At 44.7% G+C, this 25,426-nt stretch overlaps 2 protein-coding genes and 1 pseudogene across 4 annotated transcripts in view; 1 reads left to right on the top strand and 2 right to left on the bottom strand.

Annotated features, from left to right (window-relative positions):
* mnta (MAX network transcriptional repressor a) overlaps nt 1–20,360 on the top strand; it is a 28,416-nt gene extending 8,056 nt beyond the window's left edge. For 2 of the 3 annotated variants that reach the window (XM_023980688.2, XM_023980707.2), the window contains exons 2-6: nt 689–1,349; nt 1,821–1,862; nt 2,674–2,785; nt 14,114–14,306; nt 17,738–20,360. In XM_023980688.2, the coding sequence (XP_023836456.1) occupies nt 689–1,349; nt 1,821–1,862; nt 2,674–2,785; nt 14,114–14,306; nt 17,738–18,612 (1,883 nt within the window). In that variant the 3' untranslated portion in view covers nt 18,613–20,360. The remainder of the gene's footprint in view (nt 1–688; nt 1,350–1,820; nt 1,863–2,673; nt 2,786–14,113; nt 14,307–17,737) is intronic. The other variant, XM_023980696.2, reaches the window with a different exon arrangement.
* limk1a (LIM domain kinase 1a) overlaps nt 1–25,426 on the bottom strand; it is a 526,526-nt gene that overhangs the window by 356,483 nt on the left and 144,617 nt on the right. The window lies entirely within an intron of this gene.
* Nucleotides 22,314–25,426, bottom strand: part of LOC111959188 (septin-5-like) — a 13,451-nt pseudogene continuing 10,338 nt past the window's right edge.

Genomic DNA, 25,426 nt, shown 5'->3' with positions numbered 1-25,426 from the left:
GCCGATTAATCGGTATCGGCTTTTTTTGTCCTCCAATAATCGGTATCGCCTTTTTTTTTGTCCTCCAATAATCGGTATCGGCGTTGAAAAATCATAATCGGTCGACCTCTACTACAGACCTGTGTGAATCAACTTGTTAAAAGAATAAACATCATTGAGTTTGTCATGCAGCCAGGCAACCAGCCAGCACCAAGAAGGGCAACGTAATGAGGACTTTGGCACCTATTTCCTATATAGTGCGCTACAGGATTCCCTCAAAGACGAGCTCTGTTTAATATAATGTCAATTCTTGTAACTGGTTTCACTGTTCTGGCAGGCAAGGCATTGCAGCTGCATTATACGGCTCTTATAAGCTGGCAGAGTTCCAGGAGGCAGGATGAGGTCTATGCCTACAGGTCTGGTATCCTATTTCAATTCAGACCATACAATGGCAATGTAAGCTGTGAACACTGCTAGGTAGGTGAATGGCTGGCTGAATGCTTCCTTCCAGCTATTCTAGTTTTCTTCCCTCCCCTCTTTTTTTGTTTATTGATTTGTAGTGTTCGTTGGGAGTGAACCCGGCTGTCAAAGTAACTAGATGGAGATTAGTCAGAGGACGCAAGAAATGTTGTGACATGTTTCTGCTGGTACCTAACCTTGCTGTTAGCATGCTCTGTCCTCTAACCATGCCGTCTTTCTCTCCCCACAGAGGAGAATGAGCTGCGGGAGAAGCTTCGCCTCGAACAGCTATCTGACCACAAACGCAATGATGTCACTACCTACTCCTCCCCTATCCAGATGAACCATGTGACCCGAGGAGATGAGTCCTGCCCCGACTCAGACCGCTGCCCCGCCTTTGTCCCGCCCCCGCTGCCGCCCCCCTCCATGACTGTCATCCCTATCCCCATGATGACCTTCAACCACACAGGTCTGCCCCCCACTGTCCCAACCCCCTCTACCACCTTGTCCCCCCAGGCTGGGGCAGCACCCCACCTGGCCTCCCCCAGGAGGGACCCTCACTCCCCAGGGCAGGGCCACCAGGGACAGGGTGTGCTGTTGGCTCTCTCTCCTCAGGTGAAGACAGACCACTCCCACCACTTGCCTTTGACCCAATCTGGCAACCACAAGCAGAATCACCACCAGCTTCCGCAGATGGTTTCCTCCCAATCTGGCAACCATAAACTGCTGCAGAAGCAGCAGCAGTCACCCCAGCTGGTGCAGCCCTACCCTGGCTCCATCGTCTCAGCCCCCCAGCTGCATGCCTTACTCCCCCAGCCAGGGCCCCCCCAGACACCCCGTGGGGCCCAGACCAGTCCTTTTGGGGGCCGAGGCAGCCCCCCTGACCTGGATGGGAAGAAGAGGCCTGGAGGGTAAGTGGCCATTTTTGTTATTTATAGGAGAGATGGTTTGCACTTTGGTTAGATTTTTTTCCCTCATTTTGCATTTTTAGTTTTCCTTATTTTTTTTTGTGTGGCTATTTTGTAGCAAAGAGTCTGTGTGTAGATGTGCCTGTGATTGTCAGTCACATGTTGAGTGGTAAGGTACAAACGGTATCAGAAAAATCACAAACCATGAAAAGTCACTGCACTGAAKGATTCATGGACTAAATAACTCTTGGATTATGTACTCTATAATGAGTGTCCTGATTGGTCAATTGAGCAGTAATCAGATCCAATTAGCTGCCTGTGCATATATTACAGTATATTGGTAAAGTAAAGTAACAGAGATGATGGAGTACTTTATATTTGTTGGTTGATTTTGATTCTTGTTCTGTGAGTCTCGTCGTCTTGCCCATTCTGGACACCCAATCTTATAATGTGCTCCGATCTGTGCTTTTACAGGGCAGGGACAAGAGAAGTACATAACAAGCTTGAGAAAAACAGGTGGGTGCATCTCTCTCCCATGGTCGCCTTTAATAAACAAAGAGGGTTGAGCTCTTTGCACAGGGCAGTTTAAGGTTGAGATTAGGTGTGCACTTTTTATTTTATATATTTTTTTTAATGTATAATTGAACTTTTTAATTTAACTAGGTAAGTCAGTTAAGAACATTCTTATTTACAATGACGGCCTACCCTAGCCAAACCCGCACRACGCTGGGCCAATTGTGTGCCGCCCTATGGGACTCCCAATCACGGCCGGATGTGATACAGCCTGGATTCGAACCGGGGGCTGTAGTGATGCCTCTTGCGCTGAGATACAGTGCCTTAGACCGCTGCGTAACTCGGGAGCCCACTATTATTGCCCACGTCTTTTTTTTCAACCGAGTTGCTTGCTTGCTTCTCTGTCCTGTTCTAAGAACAAATTATACTCCCATTTATTCACTTATGGCTAATCTATTGCATTTGTCAGACGATAATTTACATCTTGAACTTGTTAATGGCTTTGAACATTATGCTAGTACTTCCATGTACTGTAGTAGTAGGGTTATAATGCCCAGAACGGGACTAAGCAGGGGAGTTGTTGCCTTACCCCTGCCTGTATCCTTTATCAGAGATGTTTTACCAGGAAACAGAAACCTGTTGTGTATTACCAATGTGTATTATGTTACTAGGAATTATTTATAAGTCCCAAATGGTAAATTGGTTTGCAGCATATTTTTTTCTCTTTTGAATCTGAATATGTGAAATCACGTCTCGTCCTGCCTCTTCCTCTAACTAAAAGGCTCTTCTCTCTACCTCCATCCCTTACACTCAGACGTGCTCACCTGAAGGACTGCTTTGACACCCTGAAGAAAAACATCCCCAATGCAGACGAGAAGAAGACCTCTAACCTCAGTGTCCTGAGGAGCGCCCTCCGATATATACAGGTAAGCAAGCTAGAAGAACTGCATGGCTGACCAAAGGATTACTACTGAGTTGTTGAATTCAGTGTCGATTTTCACTGTTTTCACAATTTAATTTACTGTGGATTTTCCAATGTTGATTGTTTCCCTGTCAAGGGGCGCAGGGTCAGTTTTCTGTCAAGCTTTGTTTGAAGAAGCTTTTTTCCGGTAACGAAGTTGGAGTTTTATACTTGTGGATAATTTAATATAAGTGTTGTTGGCAGACCGTGTACTACAGGGGTTGGCAACTAGATTTGGGGCGGCAGGTAGCCTAGTGGTTAGAGCATTGGACTAGTAACCGGAAGGTTGCTAGATTGAATTCCCGAGCTGACATGGTAAAAATCTGTTCTGCCCCTGAACAAGGCAGTTAACTCACTGTTCCTAGGCCGTCATTGTAAATAAGAATTTGTTCTTAACTGACTTGCCTAGTTAAATAAAGTTGAAATAAAAAAAGTTGGCCGCAGACTGATCAGGGACCAGAACATGATTATAATAATTTGTACACTGCAAATTGACTAAGACCAAACGAGATTGTATTTGAAAATAACAATAATTTCATACCTTGATTACATTGAGACACGATCGTGTCTCTTTTTATTTGTGGGAATACTTGGTGAACAGATTGACTAAATAAATATAAAAATTGCAGAATTTCTAGTGATTTAAGTTTTTGGTTTGTTTTTGTGACCAACCTTTTATTTAGTTTTGTCATTTTTTTTGTTTTCAGAGGGGTTTTACAGGTACAACATTTTTGGGGGGACCAAAAACTAAACTCCTTTGGGGGGGACAAAATAAATCACTCGCGGGTTGGTTTTGGACCGCGGGCTGCCTGTTGCCGACCCCTGGGTAACTGTCTGGTGGTGTTGGTGGTGTTGCTAGGAACTGTCTGAGCACTGAACTTTTCAGTTGCTTCTTCAGTGTGAAGTGTATATTCCACCACATCTACAGGCGGTTTCTTGTGTGGGCAAACGGCAATTAATTTCAAATGAACTAAGTTTATAAAAATCCTTATTTTTGTTAGTGCCAGTAGGCTAATATTGAAGCTGCTTTGTATTTTTTTTATTTAACTAGGCAGGTCAGTTAAGAACAAATTCTTATTTACAATGACGGCCTAGGAACAGTGGGTTAACTGCCTTGACAGGGGCAGAACAAAACCTTGTCAGCTCAGGGATTCGAACTTGCAACCTTCCGATTACTAGTCCAACGCTCTAACCACTAGGCTACCCTGCTGCCCCATATCCTAAGGTCCTTGGTGTTCTTGGCAACGTCATTAGGTCTGGTCTGGTTAGTCCAGGGGAGGGTAGGACGTTTCTAGTCTCTAGCAGAAAGCTAAACTGTCTGGATATGCTCTGTTGCCTTTGGGTATAGGCGGAACAGAGAGTCTCCAATGAAAATGTACAAAGAGTTCATTAAAACCCTTTTGAAAGATTGATTAAATATCTTAATAAAAAGCTTTATAAAAGCTAATCATGTAATTAAAACCTTTTTTAATGGACTTTTGTGGTTGAAACAGGATTGACTGTAATTAATAGTGGTTCAATGAGTCATGATTTGTGATACAGGCAGGGAGTATATCGAAAGCTGTGTGCAAGCAGATGACCGGTGTACAAAGGTCTTCGACTAAGCTACTTTAACTCAGGAGTGATGTGATAGAGTTCCTGTTGCTATGTTTGCTGTGTGTGTGCTTGTTTAATATACACACACACTACTTTCCTGTGCACCTCTACCTCTGGTGCTGGTGAGGATCTGATCTTGTATGTTGGTGGGGTTTTCCTCCCTGGGAGGTGCATGGAGGGGGGCTAGGCAGGGCTAGGAGAGAGGGAAACTAGGGCAGTGTGGGTGTACAGAGAACTCATGTCACCCAATCTCCCTCCCCTGCCTCCCACTCTGTGTGATGAGTGAACGTTGCCATGTTAGTGTGGCGTGTTCGACTAGCAGACTGACCCAGCACCCCCACCCCCCCTCGACAGCCAAGCTGGATTTGGGTGTCTTTAAAGCACGTACTGGCCAGGAAACAAACAAACAACTACAGATATTTTCCACTCTTGATGTATATACACTAGCATTGTCCTCCATTTTTAGTTATTGGAATTTAACATAAGCTTATTTAGTGAAGAGGGGAATCAGGATTTTTATTTTATTTGAGATTTTCAGTACATTTTAATTTATTTCCATCTTAATAATGCACTTTTGCAGGACTGAATACTGGTTTAAAAAAAATGTATCTTGAATTACTTGTAGTGTATGTTGTAAACTCCCACCAGTCTTTGAAGTTATAAGTATGCGACACAGGCCTACATGTGCGTAGTTGCTTCATGTTGCTATAACACCCCCACATCCTCCGGTCTTCCCTTTTACTGATCAGTTTACTGTAAGAGGCTCCTTCTCAGTACTACCGTCTATGGAGCTCAGACTGAGCAGCGTTTCCTGATAGACAAGCTCAGTACACACACACACTAGCCTATAGCAGGCCTCTCTCCTTGGTAACAGTTGACTAGTAGAAGTCGTGCTGAGTCACGCAGTTCTCTTCCCTAATTGTTATTGGTATTGTTATTGGTTGCACTCCAATAGTGGTAGGTTAGGGGAGAGCAAGGGAGGGGTGGGAAGAAGAGTAGAGAGAGGGAAGAGATGATGAGAGGGGTGTTTTAAAAGTCCGGTGCAGGGCAGGCACGTGTTTCCCGACTGCACGTGCCTCTCTCCCACCTTTTTGTTATTTTAGCCTGGGGGCAAGGGGTGGGGCAGTCTACTAATGTGACCAATGAGCACCAGACCAGGGTTTGAATAAGAGGATTTGGGCAGAGGATTACTTTTCATTTGATTCATCTTTGAACAGTGATGCTGGCAGCTCTTCAGTTGCTGCAGCTAGCAGCATTACACTCACAGAAGTTCCAAAATAATAGACATTTCAAATCGTGTGTGTGTGTGTGTGTGTGTGTGTGTGTGTGTGTGTGTGTGTGTGTGTGTGTGTGTGTGTGTGTGTGTGTGTGTGTGTGTGTGTGTGTGTGTGTGTGTGTGTGTGTGTGTGTGTGTGTGTGTGTGTGTGTGTGTGTGTGTGTGTGTGTGGTGTGTGTGTATAATATATATATACACACACACACACAGTGTTGTAGCGATGTGCAAATAGTTAAAGTACAAAAGGGAAAATGAATAAACATAAATATGGGTTGTGTTTACAATGGTGTTTGTTCTTCATTGGTTGCCCTTTTCTTGTGGCAACACCATCCTTTTAGGTGGTTGTAGAAATGTTTTTTTTCTTCTGGATTTTGATAATTAGCTGGTATCCGCCTAATTCTGCTCTGCATGCATTATTTGGTGTTTTACATTGTACACAGGATATTTTAGCAGAATTCTGCATGCCGAGTCTTAATTTGGTGTTTGTCCCATTTTGTGAAATCTTTGTTGGTGAGCGGACCCCAGACTTCACAACGATGAAGGGCAATGTGTTCTATAACTGATTCAGGTATTATTTAGCCGGATCCTAATTGGTATTCCAAATGTTATGTTCTTTTTGATGGCTTAGAATGCCCTTCTTGCCTTGTCTCTCAGCTCGTTCACAGCTTTACCTGTGGCGCTGAGGTATTTATCGTGTTTTTTTTTGTGCTCTAGGGCAACGGTGTCTAGATAGAATTTGTGGTCCTGGCGACTGGACCTTTTTTTGTACACCATTATTTTTGTCTTACTGAGATTTACTGTAAGGGCCCAGGTCTGGCTGAATCTATGCAGAACATCTCTTGGTGCTGCTGTAGGCCCTCCTTGGTTTGTGACAGAGGCACCAGATCATCAGCAAACAGTAGACATTTGACTTCGGATTCTAGTAGGGTGAGGCCGGGTGCTGCAGACTTCTAGTGCCCTCGCCAATTCGTTGATATTTTTGTTGAAGAGGGTGTGGCTTAAGCTGCATGGCCCTGTGGAAAGAAATGTGTGTTTCCTGCCAATTTTAACTGCACACTTGTTTGTGTACATGGATTTTATAACATGTTGTATGTTTTCCCCCCCAACACCACTTTCCATCAATTTGTATAGCAGAACCTCATGCCAAATTGAGTCAAAGGCTCTTTTTTTTTAAATCAACAAACATGAGAAGACTTTGCCTTTGTTTTGGTTTGTTTGTTTGTCAATTCGGGTGTGCAGGGTGAATATGTGGTCTGTCGTACGGTACTTTGGTAAAAAGCCAATTTGACATTTGCTCAGTACGTTGTTTTCACTGAGGAAATGTATGAGTCTGCTGTTAATGATAATGCATAGGATTTTCCCAAGGTTGCTGTTGACGCATATCCCTACCTTGCTATTTGTGCTGTTGCCTGTGCCCAATAATGTTTGTACCATGTTTTGTGCTGCTACCATGTTGTTGTGTTGCTGCCATGCTATGTTGTCTTAGCTCTCTCTTTATGTAGTGTTGTGGTGTCTCTCTTGTGATGTGTGTTTGATCCTATATATATATATTTTTTTTTTTATCCCAGCCGCCGTCCCTGCAGGAGGACCTTTTAGTAGGCCATCATTGTAAATAAGAATTTGTTCTTAGCTGACTTGCCTAGTTAAACTTTGTTTGAGCAACATGGCCTCCTGGGTAGGAGTGCTGATCTAGGATGAGTTTAGCCTTTTAGATCATAATGAATGAAATGATTTTGGTTAGGAGTGACCTGATACTAGATCAGCACTCCTACTCTGAGACTCTTTATGAATACAAACTCTGATCATGTTATCTCCAGGCCGGGTCTCTTATCAGAGCATGCCTCTTCTCTTGTTTTCCACTGAGGTTACTGTCACTGCAAGGTTACTTCTCGCCAACAGCCACTCTGCTGAGAAGTCACACTTCCTTGTTTCATTTCTTCCTCCTTTCATAGAAGTGAGTGAGTAAGCTAGAGACCAAACCTACGAGGAACTTGCATATAAGGCTGCCTGCTTGCAAGCAGATTTTTACTTCCCATGCTTGTCGGTTTGAGCTGTTTTTCTCAAGACATTTTCTCCTACAGTAGTTAGTTGTCCTTTGTTAGGCTGTATTAGTTATTTAGAGTTTACTACTTTATGACTTCTTAAGATGTGGTCTGTGCTGTCTAACATGGAATGTGTTTCTGACCTAATTGCTGCTGTTTGATATAATGCTTGTTAAAATGGCTGTGTGAGAGATGGCTAGGGAGAAAGGGAAATGGGGAGAGAGTGAGAATGGCTGTGTGTGAGAGATGGCTAGGGAGAAAGGGAAATGGGGAGAGTGAGAATGGCTAGGGAGAAAGGGAAATGGGGAGAGAGTGAGAATGGCTGTGTGTGAGAGATGGCTAGGGAGAAAGGGAAATGGGGAGAGAGTGAGAATGGCTGTGTGTGAGAGATGGCTAGGGAGGGAGAAAGGGAAATGGGGAGAGAGTGAGAATGGCTGTGTGTGAGAGATGGCTAGGGAGAAAGGGAAATGGGGAGAGAGTGAGAATGGCTGTGTGCACCATGGCTGGAACTCTTAAACCCTGGAGTGCTCAGCACTGTGACTCCTCCCGCTCTTCTTTCAGCCCTCCCTCCAGCCTGCCTCACTCTGCTCATAGGGCCACATGAGCAGAGAGCACATGGCTAGCCTGAGCTTTGTAACATCACCCCCCCCCAGCCACAGCTCAGTGCTAAAGCTATCTATCTCCTCTCCTGGAACTGCCTGGGGGGAGACTTAGCTAGCTGCTAACTGGAGGGGAGGGTGGAAGGTGGGGAGGGAAAGAGAGGGAGGGGACATGCACAGACAGCTGTAAACACCAGGCTCATTTTACCCAGCCTATTAGATTTAATTGGCGACAGAACGACTCTGACGAAACCTGTTTGGGAAGAAGAGCTGTGCTGTTGGAGGGGAAATGTGCTGTTTCATGTGGTGGGGAAAGATGCTCATGTCAGCTACAGATCATATCATCAATATAATACAAAGTACTTGATGTTGCAAATATGAGCATTTCTCTGTTTTAAGAGTAGATCATGATTTTAGAGTTTATTTTTCACGGGCAGAGATTTGAACTTAGTTCCTTTTGACATTTTCGAATTCATCCAGTCTAGATTGAGAAACTTTTCTGTTGAGAGAGGAAATCACAGGTATTGAATTGTTAGTGTTCTATTTTCTTCTTGGATTCCAGGCCTTGTTTAAGGATTTATGTCATCAAAAGAGGCCTATAAAATACTGTGGGTCACCTAGTTAAGTTCTGATTCTCAATGACGCGTCCTTTCAAAGCAGCCCCAGATCCTATCTCGTCGGGACTGTCGGACGGTGTGTTTTGGGGTCAGAGCCCCCTGTGAGGGTGTGAGCTTTGTCCCAAGCTGGAATAAGGGAATGTTACTTGAACTATTGTCATTGCAGTGTTGAAACAGCATCTGGGTCAGGTTTGAACCATCACCTTTTCAAGAGCAACAGAATTGATCTGCTCTTTTCAATTTTAAGAAAACATACTGTTCCTTTATCCAGACTGTCGCAGCAAGATTACATGTTGTGCCATTTCCTTCAGCCCTGTCTGTATTAAGTAACCTTGACTCACACTGTGTCACAGCTTGCATATAACGGATGTTAGAAAAGTGAGTTTGCTGTTCAGTTCCACACGGCCGGTAATGGCCACTCCATCCTCTGCCAACCGCTGAGAATTGAGGAGTCGAGAGGACACAGTTGCTGTTTTGTATTGTTCACGGTGCTCTCATTCTAGCAAAGCATAGTGCCAGTCAAAGGATTTTGATAGTTGCATTTCGTCCTTAGCAACTCGTCCTCATAGTGACTGGCAACAATGCACCAAGGTCTGGAACATCAAGACTATATAATCCATTACATGGCAAGAACTATCAAATTAGGCCATTTACCACCCAGTTTGAACACAGACACACGCACACAGCGTTTGCGTACACACACCTTAAAGTAGTTATTTGGGGCTATTTCCAGTAAAATGCAACTTTTGTGTTTTCTATTCCAACATGGGACCCAGTGAGAAGATAACAAAGGTTTACAATTACTGACAATCACCACAAACGCTAGTCAAAAGACCAGTGTGCCCAAGCCTAATTAGCTAGCGCCGTGCACTGAAGGAGTGGCTTTTCCGTAACGTGGTTGGCTGCCTGCTGCTCACGCTACCTAGTTTAGGCTAGCCTAGCGCAATCTGTCTTGGCAGTGCTGCAAAAGTGAGTCAGTGAGTACAGCCTGGCTGCCCCAACCCCTCCCCTTCTAGGTCTCCTCTCTGCCCCCAACCCCTCCCCCTCTAGGTCTCCTCTCTGCCCCCAACCCCTCCCCCTCTAGTTATCCTCTCTGCCCCCAACCCCTCCCCCTCTAGGTCTCCTCTCTGCCCCCAACCCCCCTCCCCTCTAGTTCTCCTCTCTGCCCACCCCTCCCCTCTAGGTCTCCTCTCTGCCCCCAACCCCTCCCCCTCTAGGTTCCTCTCTGCCCCCAACCCTCCCCCTCTAGGTCTCCTCTCTGCCCCCAACCCCTCCCCCTTAGTTCTCCTCTCTGCCCCAACCCCTCCCCCTCTAGGTCTCCTCTCTGCCCCAACCCCTCCCCTCTAGGTCTCCTCTCTGCCCCCAACCCCTCCCCCTCTAGGTCTCCTCTCTGCCCCAACCCTCCCCCTCTAGGTCTCCTCTCTGCCCCCAACCCCTCCCCCTCTAGGTCTCCTCTCTGCCCCAACCCCTCCCCCTCTAGGTCTCCTCTCTGCCCCCAACCCTCCCCCTCTAGGTCTCCTCTCTGCCCCAACCCCTCCCCCTCTAGGTCTCCTCTCTGCCCCAACCCCTCCCCTCTAGGTCTCCTCTCTGCCCCTCTCCCCTCCCCCTCCCCTCTCTAGGTCTCCTCTCTGCGGGGCCATGTGCTCGGCACCAGCATTGCATGTCACGCCGCCTGAGCGGTGTTTACACACACACACACACACACACACAAACACGGCCCAGTCCTGCTCTGCGTCCTGCTCTACTTTCTTTCACGCAGACAGAGGCCCCACTACTCCTCTAAGGAAAGAAGGGGGAAGGGAGGGAGTCATGTTTGTCACGTGCGAATGAAACAAAAGCTAATTGTAACCCTGTCTCCCCCTCTTCCCTTGGCGTAGCATGGACGGCGTTGTCGTAGCAGCAGGGCTCTTTCTTTCTGTGTTTAAGGATGGTAGGGACTTAGTAGTGGGCGGATCAATACAGGCTGATACTGAAGAGGTGCTGCCATGCTTTCTCTGGGTTCTTGTCATGGGTTCTGTTGTGTCCATCTGCGGTTCTTGGCCTGTTTATCAGGTACACCGTTTTTATCTAGTCTCACTCTAGCTGTTGCTGTGTGTTCTCTGTTCTTGAATGGGGGCGAGGGGCAGCTGTCCTTGCTGTGTAGACTGTGATAGTAGTACAGATTGCCTTGCAGAGTGTTTGCCTATCTTCAAGGACAGTATAGAACAGCCGTACCGATGGCAACTACAGCTAGTATAGCAAGCAGATAGAGGTGTGTTAATGTCTAGAAGCAGCTAGCTACTAGATGGCATAGTGACTGAGGTGGGGCCATAGTCATTGTATCAGAGTGAGTTCAGTGGGTCTGGGTGTTTTGTAGGGCAGTGAGTAATACATACCGCATCTCTCTCCCTCTCTGTCTGAGTCATAGCACTAGGCACGTACAGCTGTGGCCCACAGAATTCCACCGTATGTGCTCATGAGCATGCTTGCAAAGACATGCCCCCACAATCGCATTCACATACGACTGTCTCTGTATTAGTGTTGGCTTTATGCCTGCGTTCTGCAACCGTTGTTTTAACGCTGTTATAGCATTGTTTATTTGGTCGCTGATGTATGTTTCTGATGCCTTTTTAATATTCTACCATGGTACAGCTGGCACACTGGGACAATGTGCTGCTTATCACCCGACGGGTTGCCAAGGATACAATGGCGGTTTTCAGCTGTTGCCGTGACAACAAAATGGGAGGACTCCAGTATTTCATTCGCTGAGACGAGGAATGCAGACAGGTCTGCGAGTTGAGGGTGGGGCAGGAGGGGTTGGGGGGGATCTGATTGGAGCAGAGTGCTGTCGGTGGTAAAGACCAACCAGACCGGCTGGATGAGACAGACGCACCTCCCGCTGAGGGCTGTCTAGGATAGGATAAATAGGTGACTCACCACCAGCCAGTCAGGGGAGTCTGCAGCAGTACGCCTTCTACTGGACTGATAGAGCCTTAAACAACACCCGACTGGCTGTCATAGTTGTTTTAACTGTACTCTGCCCTAACATTTCAATCAAGACAGAATGACAGATCTGGTCTTCTTTAGCTCTAGACTGCACATCAGTCTCATCACACACCTTACCTGTCATAGTGTCATCACACACACACCTCCTTTCTTCCCTCAGGGGTGAGGGAGAGGTTCACACATGTAGACTAGACAGGTCATGTATAGTAAGGAATAGGGTTTGTGTGCGTGACAGCAGAGCATCCTATCTAATCCTGACTGAACACCTGCAATTGGCCTGACATCTATTTATACTTCCAACTGTACAGTAATTGTACAAATGTAGAATTTGTACCTAGCCACACCTACCAGCTACATTATACACAGTTACAGGAAGTCCAGGTCTGTGAGCACACAGCTTTCTGGCTCTGACATAGATGAGTCCAGCCTTTTTTTTTAGCCTTGTCCTGATTGGCTAGCGGTGATTCTAGTCCTTTTAGCCTCGTTCTGATTGGTTAGTCATGATTCTAGTCATCTTAGCCTCGTTCTGATTGATTGGGTAGTTGTTATTCTAGTCTTCTTAGCCTCCTGACATGTCTAGTCATGATTCCATAGTCTTCTGAACCTAGTCGTATTTGGGCAATACCCTTTGAGGAGGGAGAGTGAAACTTAATGTCTCTGTCTCTCATAAAGTCAATATAAAGGTTTTGTGTCCCGGCAGACTCCATCATGGTGTTCTTCCTAGTTGTTGTCGGTCTCCCAGGCAGACTGACAGATGGTATAATCTCTCTATCCTTGCTGCTCTCCCTCACACAGACCTGCCCTGCCCACTACAGCCTGTAGTGAGCCACTGGCAGTGGCAGAGAGCCACTGCCCAGCACCTCCCTCTTTCCATACACCCTCCCTCTATCCAAGGTCTCTCTGTATGTTCTTCCTTTCACACAGTTGTGCTCCCTGCCAGGTCATGATGCTGGCTGTAATGTTAATGTCTGTGTTGCTTCTGCTCATCCAGTCAAAGGAAGCAACAGACATGGAACTTTTCAGACATGAAAATGGCTTGCCCAAGACTTTCTTTTAGACTGCTGTCAGTCCTATGAACTAGTTGTGAGTAATGCTTTCAGAGTAGTAAATTAGTGTCCACGTGGTTTAAAACGATGGGCGGGGCCCGCATAAGGAGGCATGCACACAGTTGATTCTTGTCTAACAACCGTAGTGCCACACTCAGTACTAGTTCGTTTTTCCACGGTGGAATTTCCTCTGCTTCTCTGGAATCCCGACGTTTCTGGTCCTGGTACAAGTCTCGGCCATGAAAGGCTCCAGTCTGGCCGGGCTTTGTTTTCCTCTGCTAATCTCCCCCTGTTTAGACACACACACTGCTCGTCCCTCTGATTAAATGGCTATATGACGTTCCCATAAACATGAATGCAGCAGGAAGCCAGTTGCTCAACTCAGTCTACCGTGGAAGTGAAGTAGATGCAGTAGGGACTCATAATGACCTTCTGAAGAAACATTATCTAGACGTTACATTATCTATCGACTGTTGTAATCACTCAGGATGTGGCTGTGGTGTCGTTTTGACGGTAATATAACATTGTAACATGACATAGTTTCTGTGCAGGGAGAGAGAAGGATCTCTTGGTCAGAGCATATAGCCCTGTCTCAAAATGGATAGATGAAGTGAAGACCATGGGGTCAGGAAATGGTATTTGTGTTATCATTGTTTGTGTGATGTACTGTAACAGACAGTAGTGAACAGTATAAAGAATAAACTGATAAGGGGTGGCTTGTTTGTCATGTTGATGAGAAGAGAAAAATGTTTTATGCAAGTGGTCCCCGCAGCTGTTGCTTAAACAGAGGCCTGGATAGCAGATGTTTTTTATTAGAGCTTACTTTACATGAATGCAAATGGGGAGTTTTATGCCATTTGTCATAGAACTCCCCATCATATATATTATGAAGGGGTAAACTCTGTATACACATTGATGACCGATGACATTTGGAGTAGTCCCCAGCCAAGAGTGAAAATGTGGATATTGCTGGCTCTATTGAAGAACTTGTGTGTAACGTGAAACTTCAGTTTAAAGTGATTATTATAATGAAATTGCAGAATGAAAGCAAGCTCTCTGAAATATTAGATTTTCCTATTTATAAGTGTGTGTGTTTTTAAACTGTACTGAGCCCTCTTCCTCTGTCTTACAGACGTTAAAACGCAAGGAGAAGGAGTATGAGCATGAGATGGAGAGACTGGTGCGGGAGAAGATCGCTACTCAGCAGCGATTGGCTGAGCTGAAGAACGAGCTGAGCCAATGGATGAATGTCATGGAGATGGACCGTGTTCTCAGACAGACGTTTCAACCAGAAGACGACCAGGCTTCTACCTCTACTGCCTCAGGTACGCTCAATCCATCGATTAATCAGTCAAATTAATTTAGAAATAATGACACTAAACGGTTGTCACCAAGTACTTTACAGTAATCATACTTGTAAAGTGTACCTGGGTCTTTCTGTGAACTAGGGTACCAGTGAAGATTTCTTACAAAGAACAACATGTTGCAGCTGTTGATAATTCATTGATGATAATCTGCCTTTTTTTTCCTTCATGCCATTACATTAAACCTCTTGGATGTAAAGTCCCCTGTTTTGGAAACCTGTGTGGTTCTGGTACCGGGTCCTACTGACATTTTCGCTGATAAATCGATCTATGGACACCATAGAATCGGCTTTCTATTTCGCAACAAAGCCTCCTTCACTTACGCCGCCAAACTTACCCTAGTAAAACTGACTATCCTACTGATCCTCGACTTCGGCGATGTCATCTACAAAATAGCTTCCAATACTCTACTCAGCAAACTGGATGCAGTCTATCGCAGTGCCATCTGTTACCAAATCACCTTATACCACCCCCCACTGCGACCTGTATGATCTAGTCGGCTGGCCCTCGCTACATATTCGTCGCCAGACCCACTGGCTCCAGGTCATCTATAAGTCTATGCTAGGTAAAGCTCTGCCTTCTCAGTTCACTGGTCACGATAACAACACCCACCCGTAGCGCACGTTCCAGCAGGTATATCTCACTGATCATCCCCAAAGCCAACACCTCATTTGGCTGCCTTTCCTTCCAGTTCTCTGCTGCCAGTGACTGGAACGAATTGCAAAAATCGCTGAAGTTGGAGACTTATTTCCCTCACTAACTTTAAACATCAGCTAACCGATCGCTGCAGCTGTACATAGTCCATCTATAAATAACCCACCCAATCTACCTACCTCATCCCCATATTGTTTTTATTTACTTTTCTGCTCTTTTGCACACCAGTATCTCTACTTGCACATCATCATCTGCTCATTTATCACTCCAGTGTTTATCTGCTAAATTGTAATTATTCGCTCCTATGGCCTATTTATTGCCTACCTCCTCATGCCTTTTGCCACACTGTATATAGACTTTCTTTTTTTTCTACTGTGTCATTGACTTGTTTATTGTGTTATTGGCTTGTTTATTCCATGTGTTGTCTGTGTCACATTGCTTTGCTTTATCTTGGCCAGGTTGCAGTTGTAAATGAGAACTTCTCAACTAGCCCACCCGAATAAATAAAAAGATCGAAATAGGATGCATTGAGCGATAGCCTTGATTCTCACGGAAACAGGAGTATCTATTTTTTGCCTGTGTGAAGCAGGATGTGATATGACACCACTTGAAGCTGGGATGTCCCTTCTACCGTTTCATTCGCTCTTCCAACTGTCCATCAACTCCTGGCGGAACCCTGTGCCACAGCCACTAACAATGTACAGTGGGGCAAAAAAGTATTTAGTCAGCCACCAATTGTGCAAGTTCTCCCACTTAAAAAGATGAGAGGCCTGTAATTTTCATCATAGGTACACTTCAACTATGACAGACAAAATGAGAAAAGAAAGTCCAGAAAATCACATTGTAGGATTTTTAATGAATTTATTTGCAAATTATGGTGGAAAATAAGTATTTGGTCAATAACAAAAGTTTCTCAATACTTTGTTATATACCCTTTGTTGGCAATGACAGAGGTCAAACGTTTTCTGTAAGTCTTCACAAGGTTTTCACACACTGTTGCWGGTATTTTGGCCCATTCCTCCATGCAGATCTCCTCTAGAGCAGTGATGTTTTGGGGCTGTTGCTGGGCAACACGGACTTTCAACTCCCTCCAAAGATTTTCTATGGGGTTGAGATCTGGAGACTGGCTAGGCCACTCCAGGACCTTGAAATGCTTCTTACGAAGCCACTCCTTCGTTGCCCGGGCGGTGTGTTTGGGATCATTGTCATGCTGAAAGACCCAGCCACGTTTTTATGGCAGTGTAAGTTGTCATTATCATATATTAAGCATTAATCAGTTAAATTAGACATTGAACTTGAGTCCTGGATCTAACTGTGACAGTTTTTTTTGTATTGAGATCTCAGAAATGCAGTAACTACATGCCATTCGGTCTCCTTATGTTATGGGGTGAAAACCGTTTTCATGGGCGCACAAATCCAAAATAAGGTATGCAGTGCAAAATCTAATGCTTCTAACTGGAAGAGTCACCTTACCTTGATACTCTCATTAACGTGGTTGTTCAGTAATTATGCATAATACTTGTTGGATGCGAATTTGGTGTCCAGCTGAAATTTTCACACATCTGATCCGGAAGGAGTTTTCCAAAAGACAGTCAAGTGATTAACAGCTTTTGTGATGAGCTGTTGCATTGCACGCACCAAGTGCTGCAGTAAAGGTGTTTGTGATGAATGTCCAGAATATTTTTGTCTCATGCGATATGCTGGTGAAGACCGTTGTGCCTGGATCCACATTGGATCTGATATTCCTAGCGAATTGATGTTGATCGTTTTGTCTGCTTGATTTACAGCAGGGTCTCGTTAGATTTATAAGCAAAAGCATCAAGGTAATGAGTTTGTTTTTGTGCCTGGGATTGGACAGTCTACTGTGCGCAATTGTGTAGGATGGCCTATTGTGCAACACCCAACACTATTCCTATGAATTATTCTGGATATAATGATGAGAAATTACATAGCCTAGTGAGTTTATTCGTAATTTGATTTGGTAATGAAATTACATGCGTTTTCATTTTCCATGTTAAACCTGCAATTTTAAACAATACAAGGGGCTTGAAGTAGACTACATGAACTTGGCTTCCCATACAAATCCTTCCAATAAAATAAAAACGTCGGATTCAAATGGTGAGATTTAATTCTATCGCTATTCATGGATGCTATTTATGTGTCAGCCACATTGGATGCATGGCGATTTTTTTGTTTTTATTATTGTTTATTGTTTTTTGTAACCAATCTATTTAGACAGGTAATGTCCACAATTCTCACATACTGTGTGAGAATGAATGTAATAATATCAAGGCCTAAAAATGCATTATTGGTAATGGCTTACTTTATGCATGGGGAGGGGTTCTATATTAGGCACTATGCACAATTTATAACATTGAGGTCCTTGACAATTACAGTGCTTGGAAAAAGCCCCTGAAAGTCTGACTTTAAGCAGGGTTCATTAGCAAGTTAAAGGATGTATAGTCCTGTTGTATAGCTGGAGTTATGGGTCAATTTGCATATTGACTTTCATTCCTCTAAGTACACGTGGAACTTCAGAAATCATTTTTGTTTCAAACCATTTAGAATTTGTTCCCCCCCCAATGTCACCCATTGGCCCCATTTATTTATAGTAAGACCCATCTACACTTGTTCCTGCACAGTGTTTTAAGAATGTACAAAGCGAAGAAATCTGAGTTATTTGCTTTTACAATCGAGGGTAAAGTTATTAACATGTGTTCTTTCTGTCTGTGTCCCAGAGGGTGAAGACCTCATGGATGAAGAGAATGTTCCGTCAGCGCCTACAGCCTTACCCACCATGCCTCAACAAGCCATACAGCCTGAGTTGTGCAAGACTGTGACCCCCACTCCCATAACCCCCACCACATCCAACCTCACCCAACACATCTCCAGCCAACACAAGGCCCAAACGTACCCCCAGCTTCACCCCCACCTGCTGTCAGCCCTGCCTGTCTCAGCTACGTTCTCCACCCCAACATCCAGCATCGCCACCACCCCTATCCAGGCCCTCCTATCGGCCCACACACACATTGTAACCTCCCCTAGCACCCTCTTCCCGGCCCACACACACATTGTAACCTCCCCTAGCACCCTCTTCCCGGCCCACACACACATGGTGACCACCCCCGCTCACACACACATGGTAAAGGCTCCCAGCCTGCAGCCCACGGTCATCGCCCACAGCTCGGCTTCCCACGCCTCCGTCATCCAGGCCGTCAACCACGTCATCCAGGCTCAGACTTCATCTGGAGGAGCCAAGCACCTCACCCACCTAGCCCCCTCAGCCTCCATGCAGCTGGCCCCAGGGCACCACCACCACCAGCCCATCGGACACATCACCGTCCACCCTGTTACCCACCTGGGCCAGCACCATTTACCCACCATCTACCCCCAACCCGTGGCTGTCACCCAGCCAGCCATGGTGGGCCACATCACCCATACCATCACCCATGCCCAGGTCAATGGTACTGCCCCCAACCAGGGCACAACCACCATCGTGGGAAAGCAGATGGGAGTTGGTGCCCAGGTGGTGGCACATCACCCACAGCTGCTGAACCCTGTAACTATGGTGACCATGCCCTCATTCCCCGTTAGCACTTTGAAGCTAGCCTGATTTCTGAACCAGGCCAGAGCCATCCTGAAGCTAGCCTGAGAACCAAGTACATGAACAGGCCACACCCACCCTGAGGTGGCCAGAGTCGGGCTGAAGTCGGAGACAGACCTGGAGACCATCTGCCCCAGAGCAGACCAGCCGGACAGGAGCCAGCCCAGACGCCGAGCCCGAGGCAGGCACCAGGACTACTGTACTGACAAACGGAAAAGTCTTCATACTGAAGGCAAGACGCAGTTCTCATATTCACTGATGAATCACAAACTGCATTAACTAACCTGAGGCAGTACAGCTGTCTATAAGGAATAACTCAGAACATTCCACAAAGAATCTATAAAAAACATAATATAAATATCTTTATAATGGTTATGAGGTGAAAGAGCCAATGTTGTTGGGCTGAGTATGATGTCCAGGAGGATCATCTTGATGTTATTGTACAGGATGCAGTGGAGAGTCAGATACATTTTGTCTGGCCCTCCGTGTGCATATCTGCAGAAGCAAAACAGCAGCTAAGAGTGAGAAAAGGGAGTCATCGAATGTTGAAGGCAGTCAGACCTGCATATTTTCACTCCAGATCGGTTTTATATTTCTGCTACATGTATTCCACAGCCAAGAGTATTTAAAAACCACACTACAAATGACTGATGGTGCCACTATCAAGCACCAAGGTATTAGATTTAACTGAAGTATACCACTAATGCCAGGGCATACATATACAAATCATCTGAGTAGGAGTGCTGATCTACAATCTGTCCATATAAACTTATTAATTATGATTTAAAAGGCTAAACTGATTCTAGACAAGCACTCCTACTCTGAGGTGCTTTGTGGATACGGGCCCTGATGTGACCATTCAGAAGGCAAAGCGTCCAATTTCAGATGGGCTGAATCGGGGTCAGAGAGACAGGCAGTGTGTGATTGGTGGGTGTTGTTGGCTTGTCAGCATGGGATCAGTTTGTGTGTGCTCTAACAACTAAGCACCATAAAGGAGCACATTGAGAATATGATTGCAGGGCCCTCCCCCTCTACCCAGGCACATGGCTGTGGAGTCAAACCTAAAACATGGCCTGGCCTAGCTGTACCATGTGCTCGCCTCCTACTGCAGCACTGTCATATGGCTGCATGCTCCACAGGCTCCCCCTGCTGGTAAAACTGACAATGGTCATTGAGCAGACTATTGTAATAACATGTATTCAGTGGATGTGGCCCACGCAGGAATCCAACACATGTCAGCATTCCCACATGAACCACGTGATGACTTCTCATGAAACTGAACAACCACTCAATTTAGCACAGGATGAAAATGAAAAATACTCAAGTGACTACATATTGCCTCATTTTGTTTTACTAATAGCAGGGACCAGCATAGCAGGCACAAGCACTGCAAATCGTTCCTGGAGTATATATCTGTATGTGTAATATAGTGAGGAATGTCTCTTATTGATTGTGTTGCAGCAGTGAACTTGTTAAAACAAAGGCCTTTGGCAGTTTCATGGCAGAGAATTTAAATGAATGAGGCAGTTTGGGGTTAAATGACATGGTAGGGCAGTCACCTACGAAGCACTCTGACATCTTTCTCCACCAACCATATCTGGTATCCCTGGTCATCAGGCTGCCTGGTCATAACTTATCTACATTCTCATGTTTGCCTTCCACTACACTATGATGACGACCTGTGTAGCTGAGATTAAACTTAACCTCTAGCACTTTGATCTGCTACTTAACCACAATTAAACTGGTTTACAAATTTACATATTGTCTCTGTGTTTTTGCAAGTGGTGTCCTTCACTTAATCTGAATGTTTTTACGTGTGTTTGTGAGGAACAGTGGACATGATAGGAGTCTTCATTATGCTCTGATCAGATATTTATTTTAATTGAATGGATTGTGTAAGTTTTCTGTTGCCTGTTTTTGCATAGATTTTAATGCTAGCTGTTTTCTGGGATAAGTGCTGTAGTGGTGGTTCTCACGGACCTCTTTCCACAACATTGTATTGCCTGCACATTTTGGGTTGCGTTTAGATCTTATTGTCCATTATGTAAAAAGAGAACATTAATGCATAAGTGGACAATGCTTAATAAATCTTACTTACATTTATAAAAACTTCTTGCTTTGGTCAATTTCATAAAATGTTTAGGTTGTGGAGAATATTTGTGGTAGCCTCAATCAGCAACACCATCGAAATACAAAGTAAGAGTAGTAGAAAATGTCTAGAATGAAGTCAAGATGCAGATTATTCTATTACAATTCATTGAATCCTTTCTCTTCCTCAATTACTTTATAAAGGCCCAGGTTCCATCGAGCGCGCTTTGTCCAATGCAAGTTCCCTCGTTAGCAGAGCCCACATTCACAGTAAATGCTGCATATGTCGGCTTAATTGGCGCATTGTCAAAATCTGAGATTGGATTGAATCCCGGCCAAAAGTTATTTATTAGATAAATATTCCGAAAAGTAGTATGACAAAAATAACATTCTTATAAAACAAATGGGGGAAAAACATTTCCTACCCTTCTGATTTTGGACTGGGTCTCTAGGTGAATCTAAGCTTTGATGGCCAGGAAGAGGCAAAATATAGTCAATGTTGCTTACAAAGAGAAATACAAATCTGAAATATTTTATTCTCATTGAAACATTCTTAATTTTTCTGGCATATTCATACAATCCAAAACATATGTATCTTTATATCTCATGACTTGTTCCTTGTGAATGACCTCATATTTGCACCTGAGGAAAATAAATACAAAACTATTCATCTTATAACAAAAATTGTTTAAAGCCAAAATTCTTGTGGGGAAACGTGGGAGTGGAAAATACCTAAATGATAATTACATAATTTCTTGCTTTGACTGCATAATATAACTACTATAATAAAACCATCCACTCAAACATATCTACTTAATAATGTACTTCAAAAGAGTAGGTGCATACTTACTGTCCACAATCAACATCAAGTCTAAGGAGTATATCAATGAATCAACCCATGAATGAAGGCTTGCTATGTCAGACACTTCTATAACATACGAGGCGATCCGGTCATTCTCTAACCCCTGACATCCGGCAGAATAAGGGCCTTGTCCTGACTGCTTGGTCCCCAGGCCAGCGTCTCTTGGCTGCCACTTAATTAGCTCAAGCCTGCTCTTTTCTCCTTTTGGGTAGTGTTCAGTAAAAAAAATAATTATTCTACGGGGAGTTACTACCTGAACGTGTCCATTCGGGCCGTGATTCAGTCCGATCTCGGGTTTTAAAAAGGCAATGTTCCCCACGTTTGCGGAGATCCTATCACGTAAATGTGCATGTCAGCTCAATCTGAAATTGCCTTTAAAAGTCACAATGTCTATAATCGGATTGAATCCCGGTCTAAGAACACACATTGGTTTTCACTGCGAAAAGTTAACACGACCCTGGAGAGCTGCAAGTCAACAATATTCCAGAAAAAACTTAATCTATCATTACAGATATCAAAACTAAGTAGTGGGTTTCCTTTTTCAGTTAAATACAAGAACGAACAACCCAGGTTTGAGAATGCTGGAACTGGAAAAGTGAAGAAAACGAATTAGCCCTATTAACATACATTTGTCCAAAAACACACAACAGTACTTCAGTAACATTTGTCATTCATTCCACAACAAGGAATTTCTTGCTATTCTGTGTAGCAATGCAAATAAAATAATTACAAGTGATAGATGCAATCATGTAATTGTAGTAAAAAAAAAGATTTACATTATATCAGTATACAGGACAACACATGCTCTACAGTCTACCCCTTAACCAATGTCAGGGGTTAGAGTTCACTAAGGAGAAACATCAAGGTACATTAGCGACAAAACTGGAAGGCAAAAAGTTATCTTTTGACAAGACCACATATAAACTATGGGTGGAAGGCAGGCAGGCAGGACCCGGCCGTAACCCTGTAAGGACAAACAGGTGGTTAGGTCTGTGGTGTTGTGCTCTAGCAATGGCACCTGACAGGGGTGCCCGTTGTTACCGTTAGAGTTTCCACAACATGTGTGGAGACGCAAGGCTTCCATGTTGTTGGAAGAAGAAACTTCTCACCATGCCACCTCCTGTCTGTGAATGCCTCATGCCTGGCCTTGATTCAGTCTCTGATAGTGAGGGTTATTGACGAAATGAAGAGTGGTGGCTGTTGGGGTTGGATGAGCTGGAGTAGACAATGGTTTGTGGACTAGAGTAGAGTGGTACTAGTGGTGCCCACCCTAGTAGTGGAAAGGGGCCTATATTTACAGAGGTTAAGGGGTTCTAGTAGTAGCCTTGGTTAATAGGCCTCCTTCTGCGTGTGCATCTGTTCCTGGATCTTTGTGAGCATCTCTTGCATTCGCCGCAACTGTAGAGAGAAGAGAGGCCACTGTCAGTCAAACACCCTCAATGCGACATGCAGCAATACAAAACACCACAGAATGAAGTGGGGACTGGGGAGATGCTCACAAGCTTTAGAACCTCATACAAACGTATTACTTCCATGTGAGTGCACCAATAACCAAGAGCTACCAATCACAACAAAGCCAGCTATGTGACAACAGATCAAAAGGATTCCCCATACCAGTCTACTCTCACCAGACTATCAGATTGTTAATGCTAAACATTACTTTCACATTTGCACAGATCTGACCGTCTCAGAACACTACAAAATGCTGAAGTAGTGATTGCCAACATTTCATGACTGCAATGTCGGTGGCCTGGAACGCAACCATTACTTCCACATGACTGCACCAATAACCAAGCCGTATCCAATCACAACCAAGCCAAAAGTGCTGACAGACAACCGATCGATACGATTTGCCACCCCAGTCTATTCTGTCTCCACCTGGACCATACAGTCCAGGTGGCCTGGAACAGGCCCATTACTTCTACGTCACTGCACCAATGACCAAGCCCTATCCAATGACCATCAAGCCAGTGGAGAACAACTGATTGATACGATTTGGCACCCCATTCGCTCTGTCTGGAGACCACGTAAATGAGCCTGGTGACTGTGCGTGTGTGTTCAGTCAAGTACACAAATTCATTTCCGTAATTACTACATGTAAAGCCTGTTAATTCAATACTGTGATATGCAGTATGAGTGAGACAGATATGGTGCTTGCAGACACGTATTTGCCCTGCATAGCATCCCCCTCAATCCCACACACATATCAAAATAGGATGAAATTATGGCAACAGTTTTGTGTTCACATTTTAATAATGGAAAGGGTTACATACCAAAAATGAGGAAAAAACAGAAAATAATGTATAATTTTTTTAATGGCTCATGTCATTCAGGGGGAATCTACCTTGATTTTTGTGTAAATGATGCACTGATATCAATGGAAGAGCTGCGCCAAAACTCAAGTTGCGCACGTGGGTCACAGGGTATCGTATTCGATCTCAGTTTAGGGCATTTTTGTTGAGGTAGTGTTAACCTTAAAGAACTTCATCAGCTTTTAATCATAAAATATATAAATAAATAACAAATAAATTATATGAAATTGGCACCATGGTGCTTTCGGACAGGGACAAACTCAAACAGGGAGAAGAGAACCAGGGCTTCTTTCCATCTACAACACTACTCTACCCAGGCAATGCGACCTGGCATATTATATTCTACAGCCAGACCTGGGTTCAAATAGTATTTGAATATAAAACATGATTTGTACCCAGATCTAGTCTAGTCTTCTCCTTCAGTTCATGTGCATCCCAGGGCTGGGTGCTGTTGTAGGGGCCGACTGTCACCCCTAACCTCTGACCCTTCCTCAAACCAGACCACCATCACCCCACCTGACTGGGGTCTTCAGGGGCACCTGCATGTATGGATGGAGTGTATATACTGTATGACTGACAGCCTGGAGGACTCAGGAGGACTCAGGTTCAGACCCTGAGTCTAGGCCTGGGTCAGAGTGGGGTTCTAGAGTTGGGTCTGAGTGCTCATCGTGCTCTGAGTATCGTCGTGGTACCTCTTCGTCTTTCTCTCGGATTAGCTTCTCCGTCTCTGTGTCTGTGGTACTTGGTATCACAGGGATGGGGAAGTCTGTGCCGCTCTCCCTGGTCAGTTTACTACGGGAGTAGAGTGGAGAAAGACAATATGGTTAACAGTATGTGGGTGTATATGTTGTTAAAGTTTGTGACTATATGTTAGTGTGAATTGTACTTGAGCTACATTATGTATGTATAGGAGTAACAATACGTGCAGCATTAAGATACCTGATCGAAGCTATAAACAACATATGAGTGACAATGTATGAGCGTGTGTGTGTGTACGTACTTGCGGTTGCGTTCCTTCACCACCATGCGGGTCATGCTCTGGATGCAGTGAGCCCTGTAGTTCTCATAGTGGGTCTCCCGTGTCACATCCTTCAGGTCCTGCATGTGTGTCCTCACCAACATGTTCCTCAGCTTCACAAAGTCACAGTGCGCCGAGTTCTCCACTGTCAAGAGTAACAGAGAGTGTTGGGTTAGGGCAGTGTTTCCCTAAACCTTTCATGTCCACATCCCGGTTCAACCCTAACCCTAGTCTATACCCACTACCCTAACCCTAGTCTATACCCACTACCCTAACCCTAGTCTATACCCACTACCCTAACCCTAGTCTACACCCACTACCCTAACCCTAGTCTACACCCACTACCCTAGTCTACACCCACTACCCTAGTCTACAACCACTACCCTAGTCTACAAACCACTACCCCTAGTCTACAACCAACTTACCCTAGTCTACAACCACACCCTAGTCTACAACCACTACCCTAGTCTACAACCACTACCCTAGTCTACAACCACTACCCTAGTCTACAACCACTACCCTAGTCTACAACCAACCCTAGTC

This window comes from Salvelinus sp. IW2-2015, linkage group LG4p, assembly GCF_002910315.2.
Source record: "Salvelinus sp. IW2-2015 linkage group LG4p, ASM291031v2, whole genome shotgun sequence".
NCBI lineage: Eukaryota > Metazoa > Chordata > Actinopteri > Salmoniformes > Salmonidae > Salvelinus > Salvelinus sp. IW2-2015.
This window is presented reverse-complemented; position numbering and strand designations above follow the sequence as displayed.